Below are 25,248 nucleotides of genomic sequence, written 5' to 3' on the forward strand. Positions count from 1 at the left end.
ACTTGTTACCTTGTCTGAATGAATACCCAATTTATGACAGCTGAGTTTAGAGTTGTATATTGTTAAGCAGTAGTAAAAAAATGTATTTACCAGTGTACCATACAGCAACGTGTTTGTGCAACTTGTAATATAATAGTATACATTTTCATAACCGATAAGTTTAAGATCACGTCAGAAAACATAGGGTTTAAGTTATACAAATTGAAAGGATGTTTTCATTTCCATTATTTCTCTAAATGTTCAAGTTTTACGCGTTTACTAAGATAAATGTTCTTTTAAAGTTTACCGTTTTATGCAAGCACATACGATTACCTTTCCACGTAACAGGCATATATCTACAGGTTCAAATGAACTTTATCAATACAATCTATATTTTGATTTCTAAATTTTTTTTATAATCATGTGTTCTCGTTCACCAGTTGAAGATTAGATATATCAACAATGCGGTTCAACCTAATGCCAAACTATTGTTTAAAAATCTCAGGTGACCCTTTAAAATACATATATCGTTTTTTCTTGTTGAAGTCAGTCATGTCATTGATTTGGTCAGCAATAACTAATAAATAGCAACATAAGACCTTTTGAGTTTGAACAGTTTTCTTTCATGCCAGATTATAATCATAAATAATTAATTATATTCAGGATAGCAGCGATTAACAACATGTGTTTCTTTGTACTGATATATAGAGTGTGTTGCTCTTAAGATCCACTTCTGTGAAACGTGTGCATTTCTTATTTTATTCAATTCACACCATCTGGTATCTTCATTTGCTTTGAATACAAGAAAACTGCATTGAGCTCTTAAACAACATGTTTACAGTGCACTTATCTCATCTCAATAATGAATCTAGGACATGTTGAACTTCTAACATATGTATATGTTTATGTACATTTATAACACATGTTAAACAATGATTTTTTCAACCATTAATCCAGAGGTCAATGTGCGTATCTTTTCTAGGGTGTTGGTTATTTTTACTCACTTGTCTATTCTTAAAGTCCATTTGAGTTTCCATGATATGGATGCCACCGCAGGCCATGGTATCAAATACAGACTTCTATCTTCGAAAATGCCTTTTTGCAGTCCTCCACATGCCTTTGATACGTACTATTTATTTAAAATATACTTGTTTAAGAACACGCTACGTCATTCACATTGTAAGATACATGTCTTAACAAACATTCGAACAATTTTGGACTTTCGATATAAAGTCATTTTACATGTTTACCTTTACCAATACAGGAAATGACACAATAGGAAACACAAGAGATTTCCCTTCAGTGTTCCACGATCGGGCCAACTTTTGTCAATTTTTGCCCGATCGATTTTATACTAAATCTACGATGGTGCCTTTGCTCGACCACATGTTTTTGATAACCTGCTTTGATGCATTGCACGTTCGAGGATTACCGGTATTTGATTGTTATGGTACGGACACTACCAGATTTGTGTTATAATGGTAAGGGTACTACTAATACTCTATTGTTATGTAATGGTACGGATAATACCAGATTTGTTCTATAATGGAACGAGCAATACCAATACTCTATTGTAATGGTGTGGTACGAACATTACCAGTATTATTTTGTGATGATACGAGCACTACTAATATTCTATTGTGATGGTATGGTAATATCGCGTATGTAATGAGTTTTGCAACATATTGATGTAAATTGATAGCGTATATTTTTATTACCAGGTTAAACTGTTTTTGGTTATACAAATGTTTCCGAACTGCCTGACATCAAAGAGAAAAAAGGAAAGCATCCAGTTTATATGCTGTAGCCCAATAACTAGCTCTCCAGGTAATGGCACCCTTTCAGAACATACGTTCCAATGCTTTCTTAAAACTAAGTTTATTAACAATAATTTTTAAAGCTATTTATACAACCACTCATGTAAAGTTTTAACATAAATGCTTTATTTAAATAAACTTTTACATAATCATAAAACATATGTATTGTAAAATGTTGAAATATTTTCAACAAATAACTTTTTTAAAACAGATTTCGGAGTGTGCATGTTTAATTTTTTTTCTTGTATTTAAACTTGTACAAACGTCTATACGGTTTTCTTAGTTTTTTTCACCAATTGCCCGATTTTATTTAATCCGAAACTGTTTTGGGTATTGAAACACATCATTAGTTTCTTATTTTAAATTAGCTAATAATGTCGCTCATGCAATGAAATTAATATAAAAGCCGTTCAATAAAAACGGTTAGACGATCGATAACGTAAGGGCGTGCGTTCAGAAACAGAAACATAAACGATGACTCATTGAGTATAACAGCCAAGTGTCTTTACATAGGTGTGGCCTTTTTTGCAAGATTTTTGTTTTTGGTTGAACAAACATTTTTTCAACATAGTCTATCGTTACACGATCACACATAACGCATGTATGTGCAAGAACACTATGATAGGACTTTTGCCAAAAGAAGACCAAAAGCGAACAAAGAGACAGGAACAAAGGAGGAAAACATGAATAAATCATGGAATTAAATAGGATAGTAAGTTGTACAAAAACAATATGGACTTTACAGAATTCAAAATTAAGCAAACATTCTTATTTCTAGTGTCTTTTCTGTACGATAGGCATTCAATAAATCATTCAGTGCATCGAAAACTTGTTCACGTCTTCTCTTCGGAGTATCTCTCCTTCATAGATACACTCTTTTGAGGTCTTGCTATCCACGTCCTAAATGCGGCAAATTACTATCCTCTTGCTATACTGTTGCGAACCAATGTCACTTCTTGTAGCACATAGCTTACCTGTGATGTTGCTTTAAGCAAGGGAAATCGGAAAATGTCACTGATCTCAGGGGTAGGTTGTTCAACCGAAATAATATTTTCTTATAGGAAAGATTGTACAATGTTTCTTTTGTGGAATGAAACATTGTCATGATACTCAAATTTGCCTTTCAAATTACATGGGCGTTTTTATTGATAAATTTATTAGACAGATGTAAGTGCCTTATTTTTTAGAACTTGCCTGTCATGGTTCTATCCTCTGTGCATTGCATTTGAACAACACGGCCACTCGAGTCGAAGGAAATGGCATTTAAACCTTCATAGCGCATCTTGCCCTGTTTCCAATGTCTGGTCTTGTCTGACTTTCACTAAACCATTGTTTGTTAATTAAATGTCACTGTGGCTCAAAATAACAAACAAAGTTTCATCCCTAGTGAGCAACTCAGAAATTTACTAGGATTGCAATTTTCAATATTTTCTTTCGCACAATAGGGACGCTTGGCCTTATATTCTGGTGAACTACCATGTTTGCAACACAGTTCAGAAAAAAAACTTTTTTGGGGGATATCAGCGTAGAAACTCGGGCTTAAATATAAGAGATGCTTTATATTTTGTTTGGTTTCATTAAATCATCGAAATACAGCCACTTTTGAATACGTATCATGCAAACACCAATACCTTGGTTAACCTCTAATAAAAAATTCACAGCTGTGTTAAAAACATCCGCAATTAACTACTTCAAATTGACATGTTGTTATGCGACGTGGTTTCTACGGAAGGCCATTATCGACATAATGTATTGAATGCGCATCACATATCATTAAATTATTACTTTTAACAAACGTTGTGATGTACCAGAATTGACCTCATACTAAAGGTTTAATATGACAAAGAAATCTTAAAACCAGTTTAAGAAAGTTTAAATTAAATGTAGCGTATTCGAACGTTTTAAACGTGCTAGGTACGGGAACAAGTTCACTTAGTGTTGTGGATTTTTTTTATAATTTCGAGTGTTTCTTAGCTAGGAAAACATGTTGTTTCCCTTTACTAATACATTTTACGTCCATGCTCATCAGCAAATATCATTTAAATTCTTCAGTGCCGTTGTGGAATTGTTCCGAAATATGCACTGACAAATAAATTAAGTGCGTTCAAAAATATTGTTTATAGATGTGTTTTCACCATAAATAAAACGTTTCAATTACTCAGAGGCGAGGTAGAATTCTTCCGAAATGTTCAATCCTTTATAAGTTGCAATCTTATTACATTGGTGACATTTCTGTTTTACCTAAAATAACCATCCATAATAAAAGCCTCTCAAATTGCCTGCTTAAATTACGTTTCTGATCTTCTCTGACTTAAAAAACATGCACTACGAGTTATATCTTTTATTACTATTCTAAAATTTCGCTTGTGTCAAATGATGCTAACTATAAACATGGCAACATCGTGATCTTTATGAACACATCTATATTTTACTATAATCAGTGCATTTTCTAACAGAGGTAAACAAAATGGGTTCCAAAGAAGTAGGGAGGGTATTCGTATTAGCTGTTATTATTGTCGTTGTCAGGTAAGTGCGATTTTTTTATATTTGTCACCCAAAACTTAGTGGGTATTAATGGAATATAAAATTGGCATACATGTTCAAAATCGTTGTGCACAAATCCGTTTACTCTAATTAAAAGATACGCAGAGTTACGTCCATTGACCAACGGAAACAGGGAATAAGTTGTCATCAACTTGACGTCAATACCAGTGGTCTCTGCACGACATAATGATATGGTTATTTTCGCAATAGGTCTAGTTAATTAGTGAACAACCAAAACAACACACTGTTATGTTTGAATTATTTTCACGTTTTGCTTAGCGTGAGAACAATGGTTTTTCCCTCTGTGGACCTGTTTACTGACGCTCGTTTTGTTTTCGTTCTCCGTAAGCTATTGTTTTGAAAGTGTATTCACGTCTTCTTTGTTATGTTCAGCCTTAATTGAACTTTTGATGGTGATTATATAGGAACTCTCTGTTTCTTGTTATTGCTACTGAGCACAAACATTTCAAGCTACCTCTGAGCAACCATAGCAATGTAAAATATTTTTTTTATTTTCGTCTGGGAATCAAACATTCGTAGTACATATCAAAATGAATATAAAAAATAAGTTTAGCCGTACAATTTCTGAATTCGGCCTGCTAGTTTAACATATACTTAATAATAAAAAAACTAGATTATGAGGGATCATATAATTTTAGTGAAACAATTAAATAAACATTGAGTGATGGCGCAAATGACACACTGAGCATGTTTATATTTATGTATTATTATGAAAATAGATCTATCTGTAATTTTTAATATTGATACACTTTACATCGAAAAAAAATAAGAAAAAAAATTCATACGAAAACTCTGTTACATGTCAACATGTCAGACTAACGAAGGACTATTGCATTCCATAATGCATAACTTGTATACCGCACAACAAATTAAACACATTGTTTTGCCCGTAAATAATATAACATTGGGTAATTGTAAACACTAGTAGATTCCCTGTCAATAAATAGATGAAACTGAAAGTATAACTATGCCAAATGTTCACATGTTAGTTTATTTATCATTTATAGAACTGATTACAAATAACATATATACTTGTTTCCACTTATATTCATATTCTTCTCTGAGCATTATAGTTTTTTAATTCTCACATGTTCTATTTAGCCATGGAATATAAGATATATCTACAAGGCGGTTTAATTTAAGGTCAAACGGTTGTTTAAAGATCGCGGGTGACCCATACATGACCTTTCCAATAATATACATGTATATATTGACTTGTTAAAATAGCAAAGCCATGAACTTGATTAAGTCAATAAGAACTAATAAAGAGAAAAACAAGCCCTTTTGGATTTCAAAAGTTTCTTCCGTGCTGAATTAAAATCATTAATAGTATTATATTCAGGACGCCGGTAGTAAACAACATATGTTTTTGTACTGATATATAAAGAGATTTGCTCTTAGAGATCCAATTCTGCAAAACGTTTCATGGTAAATTTCTTTTATTTAGTTCATACCATCTGGAACTTTCATTCGCTTTACAAGAAAACTTTATGGCATCCAACATTCAAACTACATGCTTATAACTCAATGTATAACATGTTGAATATCTAACATATTTGAATGTTTATGTTTCATTTACAAACACATGCTAAAGAATATCATGCATTAAAGCTGTGTCAGGAATTGCTTCTGTTTTTTCTGTTAGTCAAGAGCCATACCTTGACAAGAGTGCTTTGGCTTGTAACTCATATGTATAATTGTCATACTTGATATGAGGTTCCATGATAGGGTGAATGTGAACCTATATATCTGCCAATAAACGATGGTATAAAGTAAAAAAAAAAATCGAAAATCAAACAATATTTAAACATAACTGCCTTTTTTGCAGAGATTCCAAAGTCTAAATAAGTACAATTGAATGAAAATGTACTTGGTTTTAGAAAACACATGCTAAATCCTTTGCATTGTTAGAAACTCGAGATCCTAAGAAAATATCATATTCTATTTTTGTATATATCATCAAGTTTATTTCAAGGTAAGCGTGTACAGTTTTTTTAAATTCAAAATACTTACAAAAAATATGTAAATGGCATATAATTTTGACTTATAAGTAATAAATCAAAATATCATATTTAAACAAATATTTGTTTTTACATGAGATTGTAAATTTAACAATAGTATAATATTCCAGAGGAATGTTGGAAACCGAATTTCTTATTTTTTTCCTTAGTTATATAAATCGCTATTTGATGTAACAATTTCTTTTTACAAATTAAAACATACTTTTAAATGGGATTAACCCACATAATGGTTTACTCATTTAAAACCGCCAATAAACAGGCTGATGCAATGCAATAGATATAAACATTGATCAATGCCGACGTAAGAGTGACGGGATAGACAACATATATCGTATGGGTTTGTGTTCAGAAACAAGGACAAATACGATGACTCATAGAGTATATTAACAAAGTACGTATATTATATTAAAGCACTTGAAGTGCCTTTAAATGAGGCGTGTCGAAACAATCCTCGTTTTGGTTCGGGAAATATTTAATTATAGTCCATCACAACACGATCAAATAAAACGCTTGTTTATGCAATAAAAATATGATATGAATTTTGCCGAAATTAAAAAAGAAAAGATATAGACAAGAAAAGAAAAAAGAGCAAAAAACAACAACAACAACAATACTTTTAACAGAATTGCACAAAATAGATTTTGGAGTTAACAGAGTATTGGAAGTCATTCGTCTGTATAAGAGGCATTCAATAAATTATGGCACTGGAACGGCATTCATAAAACTTCATTTCCTAACTTTAATCACTTTGCCTAATTTTGGTATCTCTTTAGTGATATGAAATAAAAACTAAAGAATTTCCAAAAAACATTATTTTCATTGACCTTATTAAAAAAATACTCACATGTTAAATTACCGGTAAGACACTTTAATTTTGTCGGCTGTGGCATTGACATGATTATCTGTATGCATTTTAAACATTTACTTTGGCGTTTAGTTTGATTTTAGACGGATGATTCTGAAAACCAGTTTCTGTAAATTTATACTAAATGTAGCGTATTCGGAAAGCACGGTATCGTATTGTTGTAAAGTGGATATAATTATATAGATTGCATCTTTTTACCAACGTATATCATCTCCTTCTCGTAAATATTGACTTTTCCAGGCATTGTCATAAATAGTTGAGACGATGCCAAGGTAATAGCTTAACAAGGTCAATACCATCGGGTTATGGTCAGAACAGCTAGTATGAAATGAGAACAATGTCTTAACATTAAGAATTCTTAATTCTTAGATTAGAAAGATCTTGTCCGTGACCCTTTATACAACAAACTTTTGAGTAGTAAACTGTGTAGTACGTCATCGTGGTATGTGTACATGGTATTAGTTTAACACTACATAGATAGGATACCACGAGGAAAATGCTGTATTTAAGTCTCAGCGAGCATACATGTACAGGTTAAAAATGAAATATCGCATACGACTCAACTTTTACACCGATTGCATTGCAGTCTCTTTAATATTGACAAATGTTGTTTAGCTGAGGAAAACATGTTGTTTCTCTCTATGAATGGCCTCTTCGTTTTATGTTCTCCATAAAAATAACATTTCCATTCTTTTTCCTAGAAATGTGCAATCACAAATCAATTAAGTGCAATCAAATTATAGTGTTGATATTTATGTTGGCGCTAAAATAACGCATACAAATGATTGCTTCGAGCTCTCAAATTGCCTGCCCCTATTACGTTGTTGATGCTTTACATGCGTGCCATAAATAGGAAATCGTGTCTGAAACCGTCAAGACATTAACTACGATGTCAAATTGTATTACTATTGTAAAAGTTCTCTTGTGTTTAATGATTCCTATTATATGCTTTTTTTTTTTAATTTCAGGGCAGTTTCGTGATCTTTATGAACACAGCTAGATATTTTAATCAATAGATCACTCTGTGACAGGTGTAGCCAGAATGACCACCAAGTAAGCAGGAGTGGTATCCGTATGAGCTGCTACTATTGTCGTCGTTGCTTTTGTGCTTTTCGTAAACTTTTCACCAAAAACTAAGTATGTGGTAATGATATAGACACTAAACATTGTCACATGTTCAAAATGACAGTGAACGAATGTATAGCAAATCCATTAACTACTTTTAAAATATAAATCAAATCAACACATTTCATCGAGTATCATCACCATCATCATCACCATCATCGTCGTCGTCGTCGTCGTCATCATCATCATCATCATCATCATCATCATCATCATCATCATCATCATCATCGTCTTAACATAGATGTGGCTTCTTTCGCAAAAACTTCTATGTTTACCCAAACAATTTATTTAACATTTGTTCCTTTTAAACAGGAAATTTTCAGATGTTTTGATTGCAATTGACATAGGGGATCGACGAAAACAGCAAGGCTTTTGACAGATATCCAATAAGTACAGGAAATGAGCCAAACAATAAGATTAAACGTAAACATCATTGTGAATAGATGGTGGGAAAGAGCCTCCAGGAATGAAGCCAAATAGATAAGGTTCAACGTATACACCATCGCAAACAAAGTGTAGTATACGCCCTTGGTCTAGGAGTAGTCGAACCATGTTTTGAAGGTTCGAATAGCAAACTGTTGTGTTTGAAGCATATTCATGTTTTATTTAGCAATAGACAAATACGAGTGTTCTTGTTCGTTAATTTATTAACAGAAGCTTGTTTTGTATTTGTTCCTCGGATTTAAAACAATTTTTAAGTGTATTCACCTCTTCTTCAACATAAGCTGTATAAATTGGTCTTTTGATTTTAACACGTATGCTATTATTATTATTATTATTATTATTATTATTATTATTATTATTATTATTATTGTTCTTGCTATTGCGGCTGCTGTACAAGGACCTTAACAGCCTTACCCGGACAATTAAAACACCTTAAATTTGCAATAAAACGAAAGCAATGGACAGTACAAAAAACGAAACATTTACCTATATATACAGACAAGGTGCTGATGTATCACTATCAACGGTCAATGGTACGAATAGACGGTAGGTAATCTGCACCATAAGTCTCTTGGATTAGTACAATAAATTTGGATCAGGTTTAAGTAGGGTTAATGGTGTCCTCCTTCGCTCACTTGTTTAACCGTTTTAATGTTCTTTATAAAATGCTTCTGATTGCTTTCTCATCAAATTGTATTATGTCGTCAGTGAGTGAGTTTGGCTTGATCTTTACGTTCGACCTAGTACCAGCATCAAAATCGTCCAAATGTCATTTTCGTGCAAAATACAATCAAGTGCAATCAAATTCTGCTTAAACTATTTGAAAAGTCCCTGATTTTCTCTTATATAATGAGATCAAAATGTCTGACTTTTTTCTGTATCAGGATTTACAAGTTAGCGTGAAGTTCATAGAAAAACTATATTTTTTAGATACTTTTAAACAAGTCTACTGGTTCTATGAAGAAGAAATGTTTTCTTTTGCAAGGAATTTCTCAAGATATTTTCGATTCCTTATATAAGTTATGCGGAAAGTTTGTTTGCTGAGCATTTTTCGTGACGTTTATGAGTATCAGTGGCATGACTGCCGATAATAGTTATTTTGTATTTTACATAACTATATTTTAACATTTACATGTAATTTATGTTTTTTTAACTTAATATTATTGTGAATATATGTTGAGCACTATCATTTAAATTTATCCTGGTAATTAAACATGTAAAGTACTTTTAAAAAAGATTGTCAGCAGGGCTTATACCATTTCAGTACTAAACAGTACACACTACGTAATGTTGGAGACGTAATGATGAATATACTAATAACCTTGAGCAATGCAAACACATGTAGACAGTATATTCTCTCTAAGTTAAAAGTTATTTCGAATCAGCTCCAAAGCATGAAAACAACAGTCTCAGTTGGATTAATGATTTTCAATTGAAGAAACTGTAGTGACAAACGCCCACAACACTTACCAACATATAAGTGTAGGAAGGTCATCCCTTATCTGTACTGCTATCTTTACTTATTGGGCCATTGTCCTCCAAGTGCCTTTATGTCTTTTATTCATTTGTGCCAATAGTCTATTCTAAAGGTACTAGTACTGCCAGTATTCTTATGGTACGAGCACTACCAATTTTCTACGGTATAACAAATTGTGTGTAATGAGTATGAAATGAGTTCTGCTAAGTTTCAATAATTATATAAATAACTACAGAAACAAGCACAGTAGTCGAAAGTTTAAACATAAACCCCGTTTAATGGAACTGGGTCAACGCCAAAGACATATAACACAAAATAAGCACTCACCAACCAGAAACATGTAACTACAACACAAAAATCCACAAACAACACAGTACATATATACTTAAAAAATAAGGGGTGTTTGTCAATGATTCTTAGATACCGCATTTGAACGGTCAGTAAAATGTAAACTTACTGGGGGGTTAAACTTTTTTGTCTACAACAACTCTTGTCCCAATAATTCTGAATAAAGTAAATACGTAAATGGTAAATCTTATTAAAGTATGCTTTAACTTGAGGTGACTTAATTATAAAACAAATAATAAAAAACTAATAGGTAATACTAATTGATAGCATAATCTTGATTAACAGGGCAAACTTTTTTTGATTATACTAATTTTTCCAAACTGACTGACAACAAAGAGAACATGGAAAGCATCCAGATTATAAGTACAACTACTCCGCTCACATCCTGTAGCCCAGTGGCTAGGTCTTTAGGTAATGGTATATGTTTTCATTTGTTCAAGTGCTTTCTAAAAGCTTATTAACAATAATAAAACTATAAATACAAACACGCATGTGAAGTTTTAACGCGAAAGCATAACATACATAAAATAAACGTATTTTAAAATGTTACCAGAGTTTGAGCAAATAAAGATTAAGCGAGGCGTTTGAGTGCTCAATTTGATGTTTTTCTTGAATTGAAAATTATTCAAACCTATCTGCGGTTATCATATTGATTTATGTACTTTGAAACAGCCAATAAACACGCTGATGCAATGCAATTGATATAAAATCAAAGCAGTGACTGGTTAGATGATCAATAACGTTTGGGTTTGCGTTCACAAACAAAAACATAAGTGATGACTCATTGACTATATCAGCAAAGAATCTTTACACAGGTGAGTCATGTTTTGCAAGAATCATCTTTTTGGCTGAACACATATATATATATAATCATAGTCTATCGTAACACAATCACACGTAACGCATGTCTATGCAAGAACATTTTGATAGGACTTTTGCCGAAAACAAAACCAAAACGAACAAAAGACAAGAAAAGTCAAATGTGAATAACTTATAGAATTAAACACGGTAGTAAGTTGTACAGATTATGGAGTTAACGGAAATGAGAATTAAGCAAAAAGGTTATAGCATCTCTTCTGTACGAGGCGCATTCAAGAAATCAGTACACTGCATGTTCACTGCATCGGGAATTTGTTCACCTTTACCCTTCAAAGAAGTCCCCTGCAACGATGCAGTCTTTTGACGCCTTGCTTTCCACGTCCTAAATTATATAAAGTAGTCTCCCTTTGGTATACTGTTGAGACACAAAACATTTGTAGAACCATGGCCATGTCTTGTAGCATAGCGCTTACATGAGAGGATTTTTAGCTAGAGAAATCGGAAAAAGTCAAATGGTTTTATGTCAGAGAATGAATACTTGGGTTCAGCCTGAATAGCATTGTCTTCTTGAAAGATTGTACACTTTTACTTTTTTTAGACTGAAGCATTGACATAATATGCTGTTTGCCTTTAATTGTGCATTCATTTTTATAGATTTTAGTGACATATTAAAACGGATGATTATGAAAACCAGTTAAAGACAATTTATATTAATCGTAGCGTATACGAAAAGCACGATATTGTGGTTTTGCAAAATCGAGCTATGTGAATAGATTGCATCTTTTTCACTATATATCCATCTTGTTATTTCTTTTCTTCTCGTTAATATGGACTTTTCCAGGCATTTCCCGGAAATGACGTCTCAATAAATCAGGAATAATGACGAAAATAGGTAAGACAACGGGAAATGAGCAATAAATAGTGGAGAGGGTGCCAAGGTAATAGCTTAACAAGGTCAACATCATCGGCCTTTGGTCAGAAAAGCCAGTATGTAACGAGCACAATGACTTAACCTTAATAATTCTTAAGTCTTAGATTAGAAAGATCTTGTTCGTGAATGGTATGCATTTAACTATTGTGTTTGGTACAATAGTGCTACCATGCTATAATTCATGGTCGCCTTTTAAGATTATTAAATTAATTCTTAAAGAGTTATATTCTGTATAAATTACTTTAGATAAATAAAATAGTCTTTTTTTGTAGCTCTTTTAATTAAATTAATATTTTTATTTTTTATATTTTTAGTAGCTCTTTTAATTAAATTAATATTGTTTATTTTTTATATTGTTTATATGATTAAACATTTTGCTTAAGTTGTACTTTTTAAAGTATGGCTTCTTTGTTTTAAATAAAGTAGATAGGCGGTTTGATAGCAATTTAAGTTTAAAGATAAATTACGTTTCATGCTGTCATTTAATGACATGCATTATCACTCAATTTGACTTCTTGGGTAATTTTATGTCTACAAATACTTTTATCAATAGAATACCTTTAAGTCGGATTTAAGCAGCTTTATGGCTGGCTTAGGGGCATGTTACCTAAACAAGAGGTGTGACATCCACGCGGGACCCCACAGTGCAATAGTAATCGATCTATTGGTCACATGACCCGTGACCGATCAGGGAATCGATGGTGATTGGCTGTTGATTGGTATCAGCGCGCAGCTCTCGAAGATCTCCGTGTTGCAAACAATATAGTCACTTAACATTGATTCCTGAACGAAATAACATCTTCGTAATAAACTATTAACTGTGCTCTTTCCATTCGTTGTAATGACCAAATAGTTCAGCGATTTTTTGTTCATGTGTAGTTATGTCTGTGTCTGAAAGTTGCACGTGGTTTACGTCAGTGTTTGTCTGTGAGGTGTCTGTTTGACATTCCTTGTCTTCTGATTGCATAGCAACTACTGCAATTTTCAAATCAACTGAGTTGTTTGTTTGATAATATTGAAGACAATGATTTTCTATCGAAGCAAATGGCATACTTTCAGCTGTCTTCTTCCTCAGAAATGCCGTCATGCGACGTCTGTCGCGAGCAACTTTCTTAGCCCGGAGTAACGAATAAGAAAAAGTCCTTCTTTTATGAAAAATCGTTTGATGCTGATGATGGGCTTCAAACACAATATTACTATCCCATATATGTCCGGGCAGAAAAGCTTTAGGATGCCCGTGACCGATCAGGGAATCGATGGTGATTGGCTGTTGATTGGTATCAGCGCGCAGCTCTCGAAGATCTCCGTGTTGCAAACAATATAGTCACTTAACATTGATTCCCGAACGAAATAACATCTTCGTAATAAACTATTAACTGTGCTCTTTGTTGGATATTTTATATAGGTAAGATGTGTTTTAAAACCTTATAACTTTTGTAAGTTGTAACATGTTGTACTCTGTAACTTTTCTTCATAAATTTTCAGACTAATATCAAGATATTTGTGTAAAGTTTTATAATGGTGCATTTTGGTATGTTCGCATTCTTATGGTATTAATAATTTACCCGCTCGTAAATACTTTACAAGTTCTGCAGATCATTTAAGTAAAATAAATTATGCTTCATGCGGCACTTGTTTTATTTAGATACAAGCTACTTGTACAATACTTTTCTGTTATGCGTGACATATTTTCATCATGTTATTGTTTAGCTTGAAATCAACTTGTTTGTTTCAACAATTATAACGTTTACAGCATAGTAATGTGCTTATGTATTTTATAATTATATAATATATTTGCAATGTACTCTAACTTAACATTGATTCCAGAACGAAATAACATCTTCGTAATAAACTATTAACTGTGCTCTTTGTTGGATATTTTATATAGATAGGCTTAAGACGGACTGTTGACTGAACTGCCCCCCAACCTCTACAAGCAAAGCGAGTTTTCCCCAAAACAAGAACAATTCCTCCAGAGAAAAGCGAAAGAGTGAATTTCCAAACAAAGCGAGTAAATCACAAGTTAACTAAGCCAAGCAAAAGCAAGTTATTGCGATAACGTTGACACTAAAATACAAGAAAATTAGCGGTTCAGCAATATGGACCACTATGAAACAATTCTTGTACATGTACATATACGTGTAGGCTACGTTTAGTGCACTACGTCATCCAGGTATGTGTTTATTTTACACGTTAAGATTTACATATATATGATATAAGGAAGGTTTTATTCATGTAGGTATCAGCGAGCCTTCAAGTACAAGTTTGAAATGAAATATCGCGAGCGAATTTACGACTCAATTGCATTTTCTTTACACTTATTGCACTGCAGTCGCTTAAATATTGACAAATGTTACTTAGCTGAGGAAAACATGCTGCTTCTCTCTATTTATGGCCTCTTCGTTTTATGTTCTCCATAGAAAATAACATTTCAATTCCTTTTCTCAAAAATGTGCAGTCACAAATCAATTAAGTGCAATCGAATTATAGTGTTGATATTTGTGTTGTCGCAAAAATAACGCATAAAAATGATTGCCTTTCAAATTGCCTGCATTTTTTTACTCTGTTGATGCTTTACATGCGAGCCGTAAATAAATAGGAAATTGTGTCTGAAATCGTCAAGACATGAACTACGATGTCAAATTGTAATTTTCCTTGTGTTAAATGATTGATATTATATGCATTTCTAGAATTTATAAAGCATTTTTGTGATAGTATGAACACCGAGCTAGAAATTTCAATCCACAGAGCAATATTTAACAGAGGCAGTCAGAATGAATACCAAAGAAGCAGGAATGGTATCCGTATTAGCTGCTACTATTGTCGTCATCATCATCATCATCATCATCATCATCATCATCATCATCATCATCATCATCATCGTCATCGTCACCGTCATCAAATGGTTGTGTTTACAAAGATGTGTTTTTTTAACATTTACTCCTTTTAAAAAGGATTTTTCCAGACGTATCATCATCATCATCATCGTCACCGTCATCGTAATTGTCATCGTCGTAATCGTCGTAATCGTCGTCTTCGTCGTCATCATCATCATCATCATCATCATCATCATTATCATCATCATCATCATCATCATCATCATCATCATCATCATCAAATGGATATGTTAACAAAGATGTGGGTTTTTTTAACATTTACTCCTTTTAAAAAGGATTTTTCCAGACGTATTGATTGCAATTGACATAGGGGATCGACGAAAACAACAAGGCTTTTGACAGATAACCAATAAGTACAAGAATAGAGCAAAATAAATAAGATTTAACGTAAATATCAGTGTAAGTACATGGTGACAAGGAGATCTCCAGACAAACTCCCAGCAAATCCATGTAACAAATAATAGAAGAACATCGACGAAAATAACAATGTGAGATGACCAATAAGTACAAAAATAAAGATATATAAAAAAGATAAGGTCCAACGTCAACACCATAGTAATCAGAGTGTAGTCTGCACCCTAGGCCTAGCATTAGTCGAACCTTTTTTTTGAAAGTTCAAACAACAATCTGCTACGTTTGACGCATATTCATGTTTTGCTTGACATGATCATTTAGTGCTCTTCTATGTAAATGTAGTTTCAGAAGCTCATTTTGTTTTCGTTCCTCGGATTAAAACTATTTTGAAGTATTTTCACGTCATCTGCATCATATGATGCTAACATTGGTCTTTCGATAGTTGTCACGTTGCTGGTTGTTTTTATTTCTTTGTTCGTGCTATAACAGCTGCTGTACAAGGACCTTAACAGCCAAACCCATGTAACCATAACATCTTAAATTTGCAATATAACAAAAACAGCCATGACAACGAAGCATTAACCTGAACAAATGGACAATGTGCCCCCAAAAAACTTTTGTAATATCACTTCCAACGATCAATGGTCAGAAAAGCCTGTAGGTAATCTGCACCATAGGTCTCTTAGATAAATACAACAATCTGTTGATTCGGATCAAGATAAAGTTGTACTATAGGTGTCCTCCTTCATCCACTTCTTTAACCGTTCCTTTGTTTTCATGTATCTTATAAAATGCGTCTGAGTGCTTTCTCATTAAATTGTATTATGCCATCAGCGAGTGAGTGTTTGACTTGATCTTGACGTTCGACATAATACAAGCAACGTCCAAATGTCATTATTGTGCAATTTGCAATCAATAAGGTGCAATCAAATACTGCTTAAACTATTTGTAGTGTCCCCAGGAAGAATTATAATTTTCAGTTACATAATAGTATTAAAATGTCTGACATTATACTGTATCAGGATTTACAAGTGGAATTAATAGAAATAACATTTATTTAGATAATTAACAAAAAAAATCAACTGGTTCTATTTAGAACGACTGTTTTATTTTTGTAAAAATTGGAGGTACTTTTTTAGTTCACATAACTATGATAATTTTTACATGTATTCTATGTATTTTGATGAAATACAAATATTCTTAGTTAATATTATGTGAATATAAGTCGAATTTAAAATAATTATTTCAATTTAGACTGGTAGTTAAGCATGTAAGGTACTAAGGAAAGTCGGTCATGAGGGTTTATACCATTTCAGTGAGCAGTTGGATACACAGTATGTAATGTTGCAGACGGCAGTATGAATGAAGTAATAACCTTGAGTAATTGCAAACACATGTAGACAGTAAATTCTCTCAGCCAAGAGTTATTTTTAATCAGCTCCAAAGTATGAATACAGTAATCTCATTTAAATTAAGGATTTTCATTGGAAGAAACGTTAGTAGCCACAAGCGTATCCGGAAGGGGGGGGGGCGTCCCCCCCCTAAAATCGTCCAAGTTAACTTTTTATTTCAATGTAAGAGAATAAAGTAATGGAAAACGCTTAAAATGTGCCAATTTGGACTATTGTTATATTTTTAAAAAAGTTGTGTGTGTGTGTGTGGGGGGGGGGGGGGTACCCTCCACCCCCCTGCCATTTTTTTTTAAACCAATAAATTTCGGTTCGGAGGGAAGGCGCAAGTCAAAAGGTTACGTCCCTAAATTACGCCGCCTCTAACGTCAAATCCTGGGTCCGCAATTGGTTGCCAATGCCCCTAACACATACCAACATTCTATAATTGGTACTTGGTTTAATAAGTGAAGGAAGGTCATGCCTTATCTGTACTTCTACCTTTACTATTTAGGTCATTGCCATATTAGTGCTAAGAAATCATAAATGGATTGATGATACTCCAAAACTTTTTGACGTTAACCTTATTTATTATAAGCATTCGTGAATTGTTTTCTACTCATAACTACGAAATGAATTAATTATATAGTTTACTTACATAATTAATCAAAAAATAACCTTTCTTATTAGAGGTCGACATTCCATTAATGTAAATCTACGTCCTTTTTAAGATTGATGTGTTGAATGAATATTTATTACTGTTATAAGAGCACTTTGATATCCAGTAGTTAATATATTTATTTATTAGCGCACCATAATAAACTACTACACAAACAGTGTGAAGTGCATGCATGTAAATGCACGTACGCTATTATATCTAATATTTAAGCACACATCAAAAAACATACATAGTTACAGCAATAGTTACAATTCGGAAACAAATTTAAAGAACATTTTTATTTCTTCCGATTCGTTTGCTAAGAGAGAGGCGCAAACCAGTATTTGTACTTACACGTGCACATGTGTACTTCTTTCAGTGCACTACGTCATCCATGTAGGCGTACATCGTACAATTTTAAAACTGCAGACTCTTTAACACGTGAAAAAGTGTTTTATGCGATAACAACGTTTTCAAAAGTGCACATATTAAAAGAAATTTTACGAACGACTTTTAACTGAACTGCACCTTCAACCTGTTTTCGTGCAGGTTCAAGTTCACATAGGCTTCGCAAACTAGAGTTTCAGTTTGCCCGTGCAAGGGTCAGATATATCGATAAGGCTATTTAAGTTAAGGTCAAAATATTGTTTAAAAATGAGGTTACCCATATAGGGCATTTTTCATAAGTACACATGGATGTATCTAAGGCATGAACTTGCTATGGTCAATAACGACTAGTAAAGAGGAAATCAAGCCCGATTGGATTTCAAAAGCTAAAGATCTATTGTGACTCATTTGAAAAAAAACATATATCGTATTTATATTTGCACAGCCAAGTTTCCGCAGTTCATTTGTGGCAAAAGGGAAAAGGAAGAGTAACTCCGAAATGGTTGAAAATGTCTGGCAGATATAGATTTTGCCAGACGGATTTATTTTTTTTTAAGTTTTAAATTAGGAAAAAAGAGGGGAGGGGTGGTTCGCGGTTGATAAAATAAATTTGTAAAACTTCTCTGAAAAGTTTTCGCTGCTGCGCATCCAAAACGAGGCTAATTTATGACAGAGGTTATGTTGCACTAAATTATGTGCGGTTACACTAAACTTATTTATGTTGCGATATCTCCAACCTCCAAGGCCAACATACAAAGAAGAAAATTATAATAATATTATGTCTCACAAATGTAAACCACTTTATAAATGGCTTATAAAGTATTATTTTATATTTGCACAGCCAAGTTTCCGCAGTTCATTTGTGGCAAAAGGGAAAAGGAAGAGTAACTCCGAAATGGTTGAAAATGTCTGGCAGATATAGATTTTGCCAGACGGATTTATTTTTTTTTAAGTTTTAAATTAGGAAAAAGGTTTGTAGAGTTTAAAAAGCGATCACAAAGTTGGACGGCAATCGCCCACAAACACGTCCAACCAAGGAAGCGAGGCTGTGCAAGTACCGAAAAGAGATGTGTTACCAACTATGTACAAAAGGCTGAATGAATAATATGGAAACAAACGTGGCCACACCCCAATGGCCAGGATGGTAGAGACTACATAACAATAGTGTCAAAAAGGTAAACAGTGAAGCAAAATATGGCAAAAATTTAGCAAAACAATATGAACAATACGTAAGGAAAGCTAAATAAAATATTATGCATTGTTGGTTGGCCACACCCCAATGGCCGCATTGTCAAGGACAATGATAATACCTATGGCATAAAAAAGGCACTTGGAATTCGTAATTACAGAGGTAAAAAGAAAACAACAACAATAGTTATAATGCAGTTGAAAAATGGCCACACCCCTATGGCCAAATTGTAACTTCAACCAATAGTAGACATATGGATATAATAAGACTAGAGCATGTCACAAAATGTACAAAAACAAAAACACAGTAGTTAATTCATGCTACAGTGGCCACACCCAAATGGCCTGCATGTAACATGAGCACAGTTATTTACCCATGGGATACGATAAGACTAGAATAAGACAACAAGGTACAAGATATATACAAAGCATATGCACTAACAGCAAAAACGGACATTTGTAACATAGGTAAACAAAACTATAAAATGAAAGGTATATACAAGAAAGGGTAGTCTCCATTCGCAAGTAGGAGAGATATGTAGATGGCATGAGAACAATTAAAGATGAACCAAGAAGAGGAAAGAACCCAGAGGGAAAACACACCCCAATGTCTTCCATAGGCTGCTAATATGTGAGGCAAGTCAGAGGTACGAGTATTAAGAACTGATGTTGGGAAGACGGATGTAGCGGCGGAAAGCATTTGACCGCCAGCGCCCCATGCGCATTATTTCATTGTCAGGGACCCCAAGGAGAGCAGCTTGGGTACAAGCGCCTATCCGAAAACTGTGGAGTTTATAAGTACTTGGGGAAAGGTTAGCGTAAACAAGAAGTTCATTGAAAACGGACCGAAACTGAAATTGGTGATGAAATGGAAGACACAAATAATGGGCCATCTTTGTCCCCCCTGACTAGGAAGTAAGCCTGCAGGGCTTTAACAGGGCATAATGGGGATTGGGATTTGATCAGGATGGTTAGAGGTTTGTCGGTTTTCTGAGTTTTGTAATTATGTAAATGTAAGCGCAAGAATGTTGAGGAGACTGTAACATGTTGGCGTTGAACAACAGCTGAGGATAAATGTGGTGAAAGTGGTAACAATTCACCAATGCGGAAAAAAACAAAGAAAGCTAGAAGTATAATGGCACAGTAAAGCTTTTGCAGGTAAGGTGAAGATTGGTACAAAGAAGCAACGCCTTGAATTAACAGTGTGATGTGGGTGTGTAATAGAGGAAGACGGGTGTCGACGTGTTGCTTGAGTTTACGACAACCCAACGTCATGCGGCGGACTTGGGTATTAGCACATGGGTCCGGAAATCCCGAAAGGGAATGAAAATAGGAAATGGCCGAAAGGTTACTGTTGATAGTGGAAGGCGAGAGACCTTGTTTGAAAAGATGGGCCACGAAGGAAGTGATCAAGTCAACAGACGATGGCAGAACAGGTTGATGCGAAGCGAAGTTTGCATGGAAATCTTTGAATTTGGTCCATGATTTGGAGTACACTGCACGGGTCGAAGGTGCTAATGATGCCTCCAATAACTGTTCCTTCAATGAAGCAAGCTCAGAGGTGACACATGATGGGGTATGGGAAGTGGGTTTGGGTCCAAGTGAGGCGCGAGTCTTAGGGCCTTCTCGACCTGAAACCGAGACAGAAGATCACACACCGTATTATGGGCGGTGGGGATATGTTTAGAACGGAAACAAAAATTGTGTTCAAGGGCCTGAAGTACAATTATGCGAATAAGCTTCATCATGACAGGGTCCTTAGAAGTTTGGCTATTGAGGCAGTGAACCACGGCAAGGTTGTCACAGATGAAGAGGATGTTTTTATTAAGCCAGCTTTTGCCGAACAGGAACACAGCTAATGTGATGGGGTATAGTTCCAGGATATTGATATGGTGGGATTTTGTTTTCTCAGTGAAGACACCATATGTCCATGAAGACATATGGGTACAGCCAAAACCTTTTGAACCGGCAGCATCAGTGTGTAAATGTAAAGTATCAGAGGATATGAAACGGTCACCAGTCAACAAAGTACAACCATTGTATTTGTCTAAAAAACTGTACCAAAGGTTGAGATCAGCTCGGCATTCGGCTGATAGCTTAATGAAGTGATGTTTGTTGGTTACGCCAACAGTTGAGTCATAGAGCCTGCGAAGGAAACAACGGCCAGGTTTTATGACATTGCATGCAAAATTGAGATGACCCAATATGGATTGTAGCTGGTGTAAGGTAACCTTGCGTCGTTTCATAGACGTGGATAGCAAAGACTTAAGAGTCTGGAGCTTATCTTGTGGTAATCTGGCAGTGAGGGTCTCGGTGTCGAGCAATATACCATGGACGTCAACTAAAGTGGAGGGCATAACTGTCTTTTGATGTTTAATGGGGACACCAATGTCCTGGGCAAGGGAGAAAAAATTATTAAGGTAGGACAGACATTCGTCAGACTGACGTTGGCCTACAAAAATAGAATCGTCAACTATGTGCGAAACTCGTTTAACTGAAAATTGGTTTTGTAGGATCCATTGCAAACATGAAGAGAAAGCATAAAAAATTTGGACAGATGAAGAAGCACCCATAGGTAACACAGTACCAAAATAGAAACATTTGTTTATGGAGAAACCTAGCTTATGGTAATCAAATGGTGAAATGGGAATAATTTTAAAAGCTTCCTCAATGTCAGCTTTAGCTATGAGTGCACCTCTGCCAGCATCTAAAACCAGACGTGCTACTGTGTCAAAGGTCTCCAAAGTAACTGTTGAGTGTTCTGGTGGGATAGTGGCATTGACTGAAAGGGAGTGCCTTGAAAATGACAAGTCGTGAATGACACGAAAAGAGGTGGATGATTTCTTTGGGACAACACCTAATGGTGAACAAATGAAATTGGGAAAGGGTGGGGCTAAGTACGGCCCTTTAACTCGACCTAGCTTTATTTCGGAAATAACCTTTGATCGAACAAAATCTAAATGGGTTGAAACGGAAGGGTGGTTGGAATGAATAGCGATTGAAGGCGTAGCTGTGGTACCCAGGGAAAAACCACTTTGAAAACCTTTCAATAGAAAAGATGATTTTGCAGGGTCATAACCGTCCAAATACCTGGCAAGATCATTGGCACGTACCGGCGTTGGCAAAGGAATATTATTTGGAGGGATTTGGTGCCTTGGAGGAGGTAGGGTAGAATTTATGTGGGTTGCTTGAGGGCTGGTCAGGCTGGTACTGACGGACTGGTTTGGAGCATTTGTGGGCACCATGACTGTGGTCGGAGCAGTTGCCACAGCGGTGTGCAAGGGTGCACTTGGATTTAGGGCAAGAGCTTCGCTGCTGGAATTCCCAAAAGTATCCTTTCCTACGCATGACATAGTGTGGCATGGATGATTGGGAAAATTGTTGGGGACGAAAAAGTACAGGGCTTGAGATAGAACAGAACAGATAAGTCTCTGTGTGGAGATTGCCCCAAGGCACAGGGGAAGTGGCGCGGAGCTGTCGGAACTTCATATCATACATTAGCCAACAATGAGGATTAAAGTGTGCCAAGGATTGGATTACTGACATGTATTTAAAAAGTTCAGGAGATTCCAATGGGTATTTGGTGCAGTAAATGTCAGCGTACCTCTGAAATGCTTTACACCATGTGGTAATGGATTGTATTTTTTTTACAGGTATTGTTTGGACAGATGTAACGGTTTGGTGGTCAGATTTTTTAATAGTTATGGTTTCCTCAAGGGTACTGTCCAAAAAGATGAGACGACTTAATTCCACGTACTCGCGATTGAGAATTTGTATTCGTAACTTTTTCTCAACTGGTGGGTGTACAATGGAGAAAACGCCTAAATCAACCTGTGGAGGAGGCTCAGTGAAAATATCAGCATTGTCAACACTATTAACTGAAACCTCAGACACAGAGTCAGACACATCCTCCATGCTGGAAGTGCTGGCAGCCGTACCATCTTGCTTGGACCGTTTAGCAAGGAGAAGCGAAGATATTTCCTCCAGGATGTCCTCATCGTTTGAAAGGGCCTCAGCAACCAAGGTGGCAAGGCGGTTCTGACCCGGCTGTTGAGGTTTGGAGGCCTTCCCTTTTCCCGAGGTCACCTCATTTGGCCGTCGTTTCGGCATACTGAAAAAAGGTCAAAGCGCGAACAGTAACAGTATTACAAAGCAATATCGAGATATTGCCAACAGGTCACGGGAAAACCATATGACACAAAAAAGAATATGTGGAAACACTAAAATGGTACCAAGACCAGGTGAAAACCACAATGTCTGAATGGAAACACTGAAAATGGTTACAAAAACCAGGTGAGACCATAACAGAAACTGCCAGCGCGTAAACACTAAAAATGGCCCATAAGCCAGGTGAAACACGCATAAACAATGGCAGAGTGGAAACACTGAAAAAGATTCATGAACCTATGGGAATCACAGCAGATGGTCCATATAGCAGTTGGATTACCCAGACGGCTCATAAAACAGGTGAAACCACTTAAGAAGGTGTAAAAATGGTAGTATGGAAACACTGAAAATGGCTCAAAAGAACCAGGTGAGTCCAAGACCCCGTGAAAAATTGTAATTTGGACATACTGTAAAGGTTCAAAGAACCAAAAGTGTCCTACATATTCACAATGGAAGATATGGCAAGTATAACCACACTATGCACTGAGCAAAAGAGCCAGTCAGGGGTAGCCAAGCCAATCAACCAAATTAGAAAGCCACATGGCCATTAAGACATACCTGCTAGTAGTGCAGGGACTGCGTGTTCAAAGGTAGCGCTCCGCGAAGAGAACTGCGCCCCGAACCGAGCTAAAGTACCTCCTCATGCCCCGTGAAGGATCCACATGTATACCATCAGGGGCAACATAATCTGTGAGGAAGCGCTTGTTATAGTTGTTCCTTGAGTGTCTCCAAAATATCATCTGAGGTGCACCAGAGCAGAAACCCTCTAACTGAGCATTCGTGTCAGCTACCCGCTGATTGTACACTGAGGCTCCCTGACGTGGAAGTATTTCGCTGATGATCACAACTTTACAACCTCCCGACAATAGATCCTGTGCAAAGGTAATAATAGCATTAGCCACTATAGAAGGAGTAGCAGTCGGATTGCAAAGGTCGTTGCTACCGATATCTACAAAGGTCATTGTGGCATCCAGGTCAGTAGCCATATGTAATTCCTTCCACAGAGATTTAGAATGACTGGGATGTACAATGGTGGCTCCTCCCTGTCCATGCCAAAAAACCTGCAACCGGCTGGAATCAATGTTCATATTAGCCTGTCCATTTTGGACACACCAAGAAGAGAGACGTCTCGTAAATGAATGGCCTATAATCAAAACGCCGGCCATCATTAGAACAAAAACCCGTTGTAATATTACATAAAATAATTTAATGAAGCTAAAATGCCACAACAAAGAGAAGTAGGTCACGACAGCGTCGGTAAACAAAAATGGACAATTATCCTTTAGCAAATCAATTCGTCATGGACAAGGAAAATAAGGAAAGACGAAAACGTAGCTGTATTAAATAACACACGAAATTGCGAATTTAACAAAGAAAAGGAAGGTGAATTGATAAAATAAATTTGTAAAACTTCTCTGAAAAGTTTTCGCTGCTGCGCATCCAAAACGAGGCTAATTTATGACAGAGGTTATGTTGCACTAAATAATGTGCGGTTACACTAAACTTATTTATGTTGCGATATCTCCAACCTCCAAGGCCAACATACAAAGAAGAAAATTATAATAATATTATGTCTCACAAATATAAACCACTTTATAAATGGCTTATAAAGTATTATTTTCTAGTTGAACTATTGAAACAAGCCGATGACTATGGTCGGGTCAACACATAGTAATACAGTTGTGAGTTTCTTTGAACTGATATAAATATGTTGCCCATAAAGACCATCTGCTGCATAACTTCTGCATTTTTCATAATAAGACTTTTATGCAATTCATACCATCTGGCGTCTCTAATTGCTTTGAACAAGAAAAGGAA

General features: G+C 35.2%; 1 protein-coding gene across 1 annotated transcript; it reads right to left on the bottom strand.

Annotated features, from left to right (window-relative positions):
• Window positions 1-23,236: 23,236 nt before the first annotated feature.
• LOC128209738 (uncharacterized) lies at window positions 23,237-24,898 on the bottom strand. The gene is made up of 2 exons (XM_052913919.1): window positions 23,989-24,898; window positions 23,237-23,374 (listed from the first exon to the last, which is right to left on the bottom strand). Exon 1 carries the CDS (start codon window positions 24,597-24,599, stop codon window positions 24,015-24,017), a length of 585 nt encoding a protein of 194 aa, XP_052769879.1. The 5' UTR covers window positions 24,600-24,898; the 3' UTR covers window positions 23,237-23,374; window positions 23,989-24,014.
• Window positions 24,899-25,248: the final 350 nt, after the last annotated feature.

This window comes from Mya arenaria, chromosome 11, assembly GCF_026914265.1.
Source record: "Mya arenaria isolate MELC-2E11 chromosome 11, ASM2691426v1".
NCBI lineage: Eukaryota > Metazoa > Mollusca > Bivalvia > Myida > Myidae > Mya > Mya arenaria.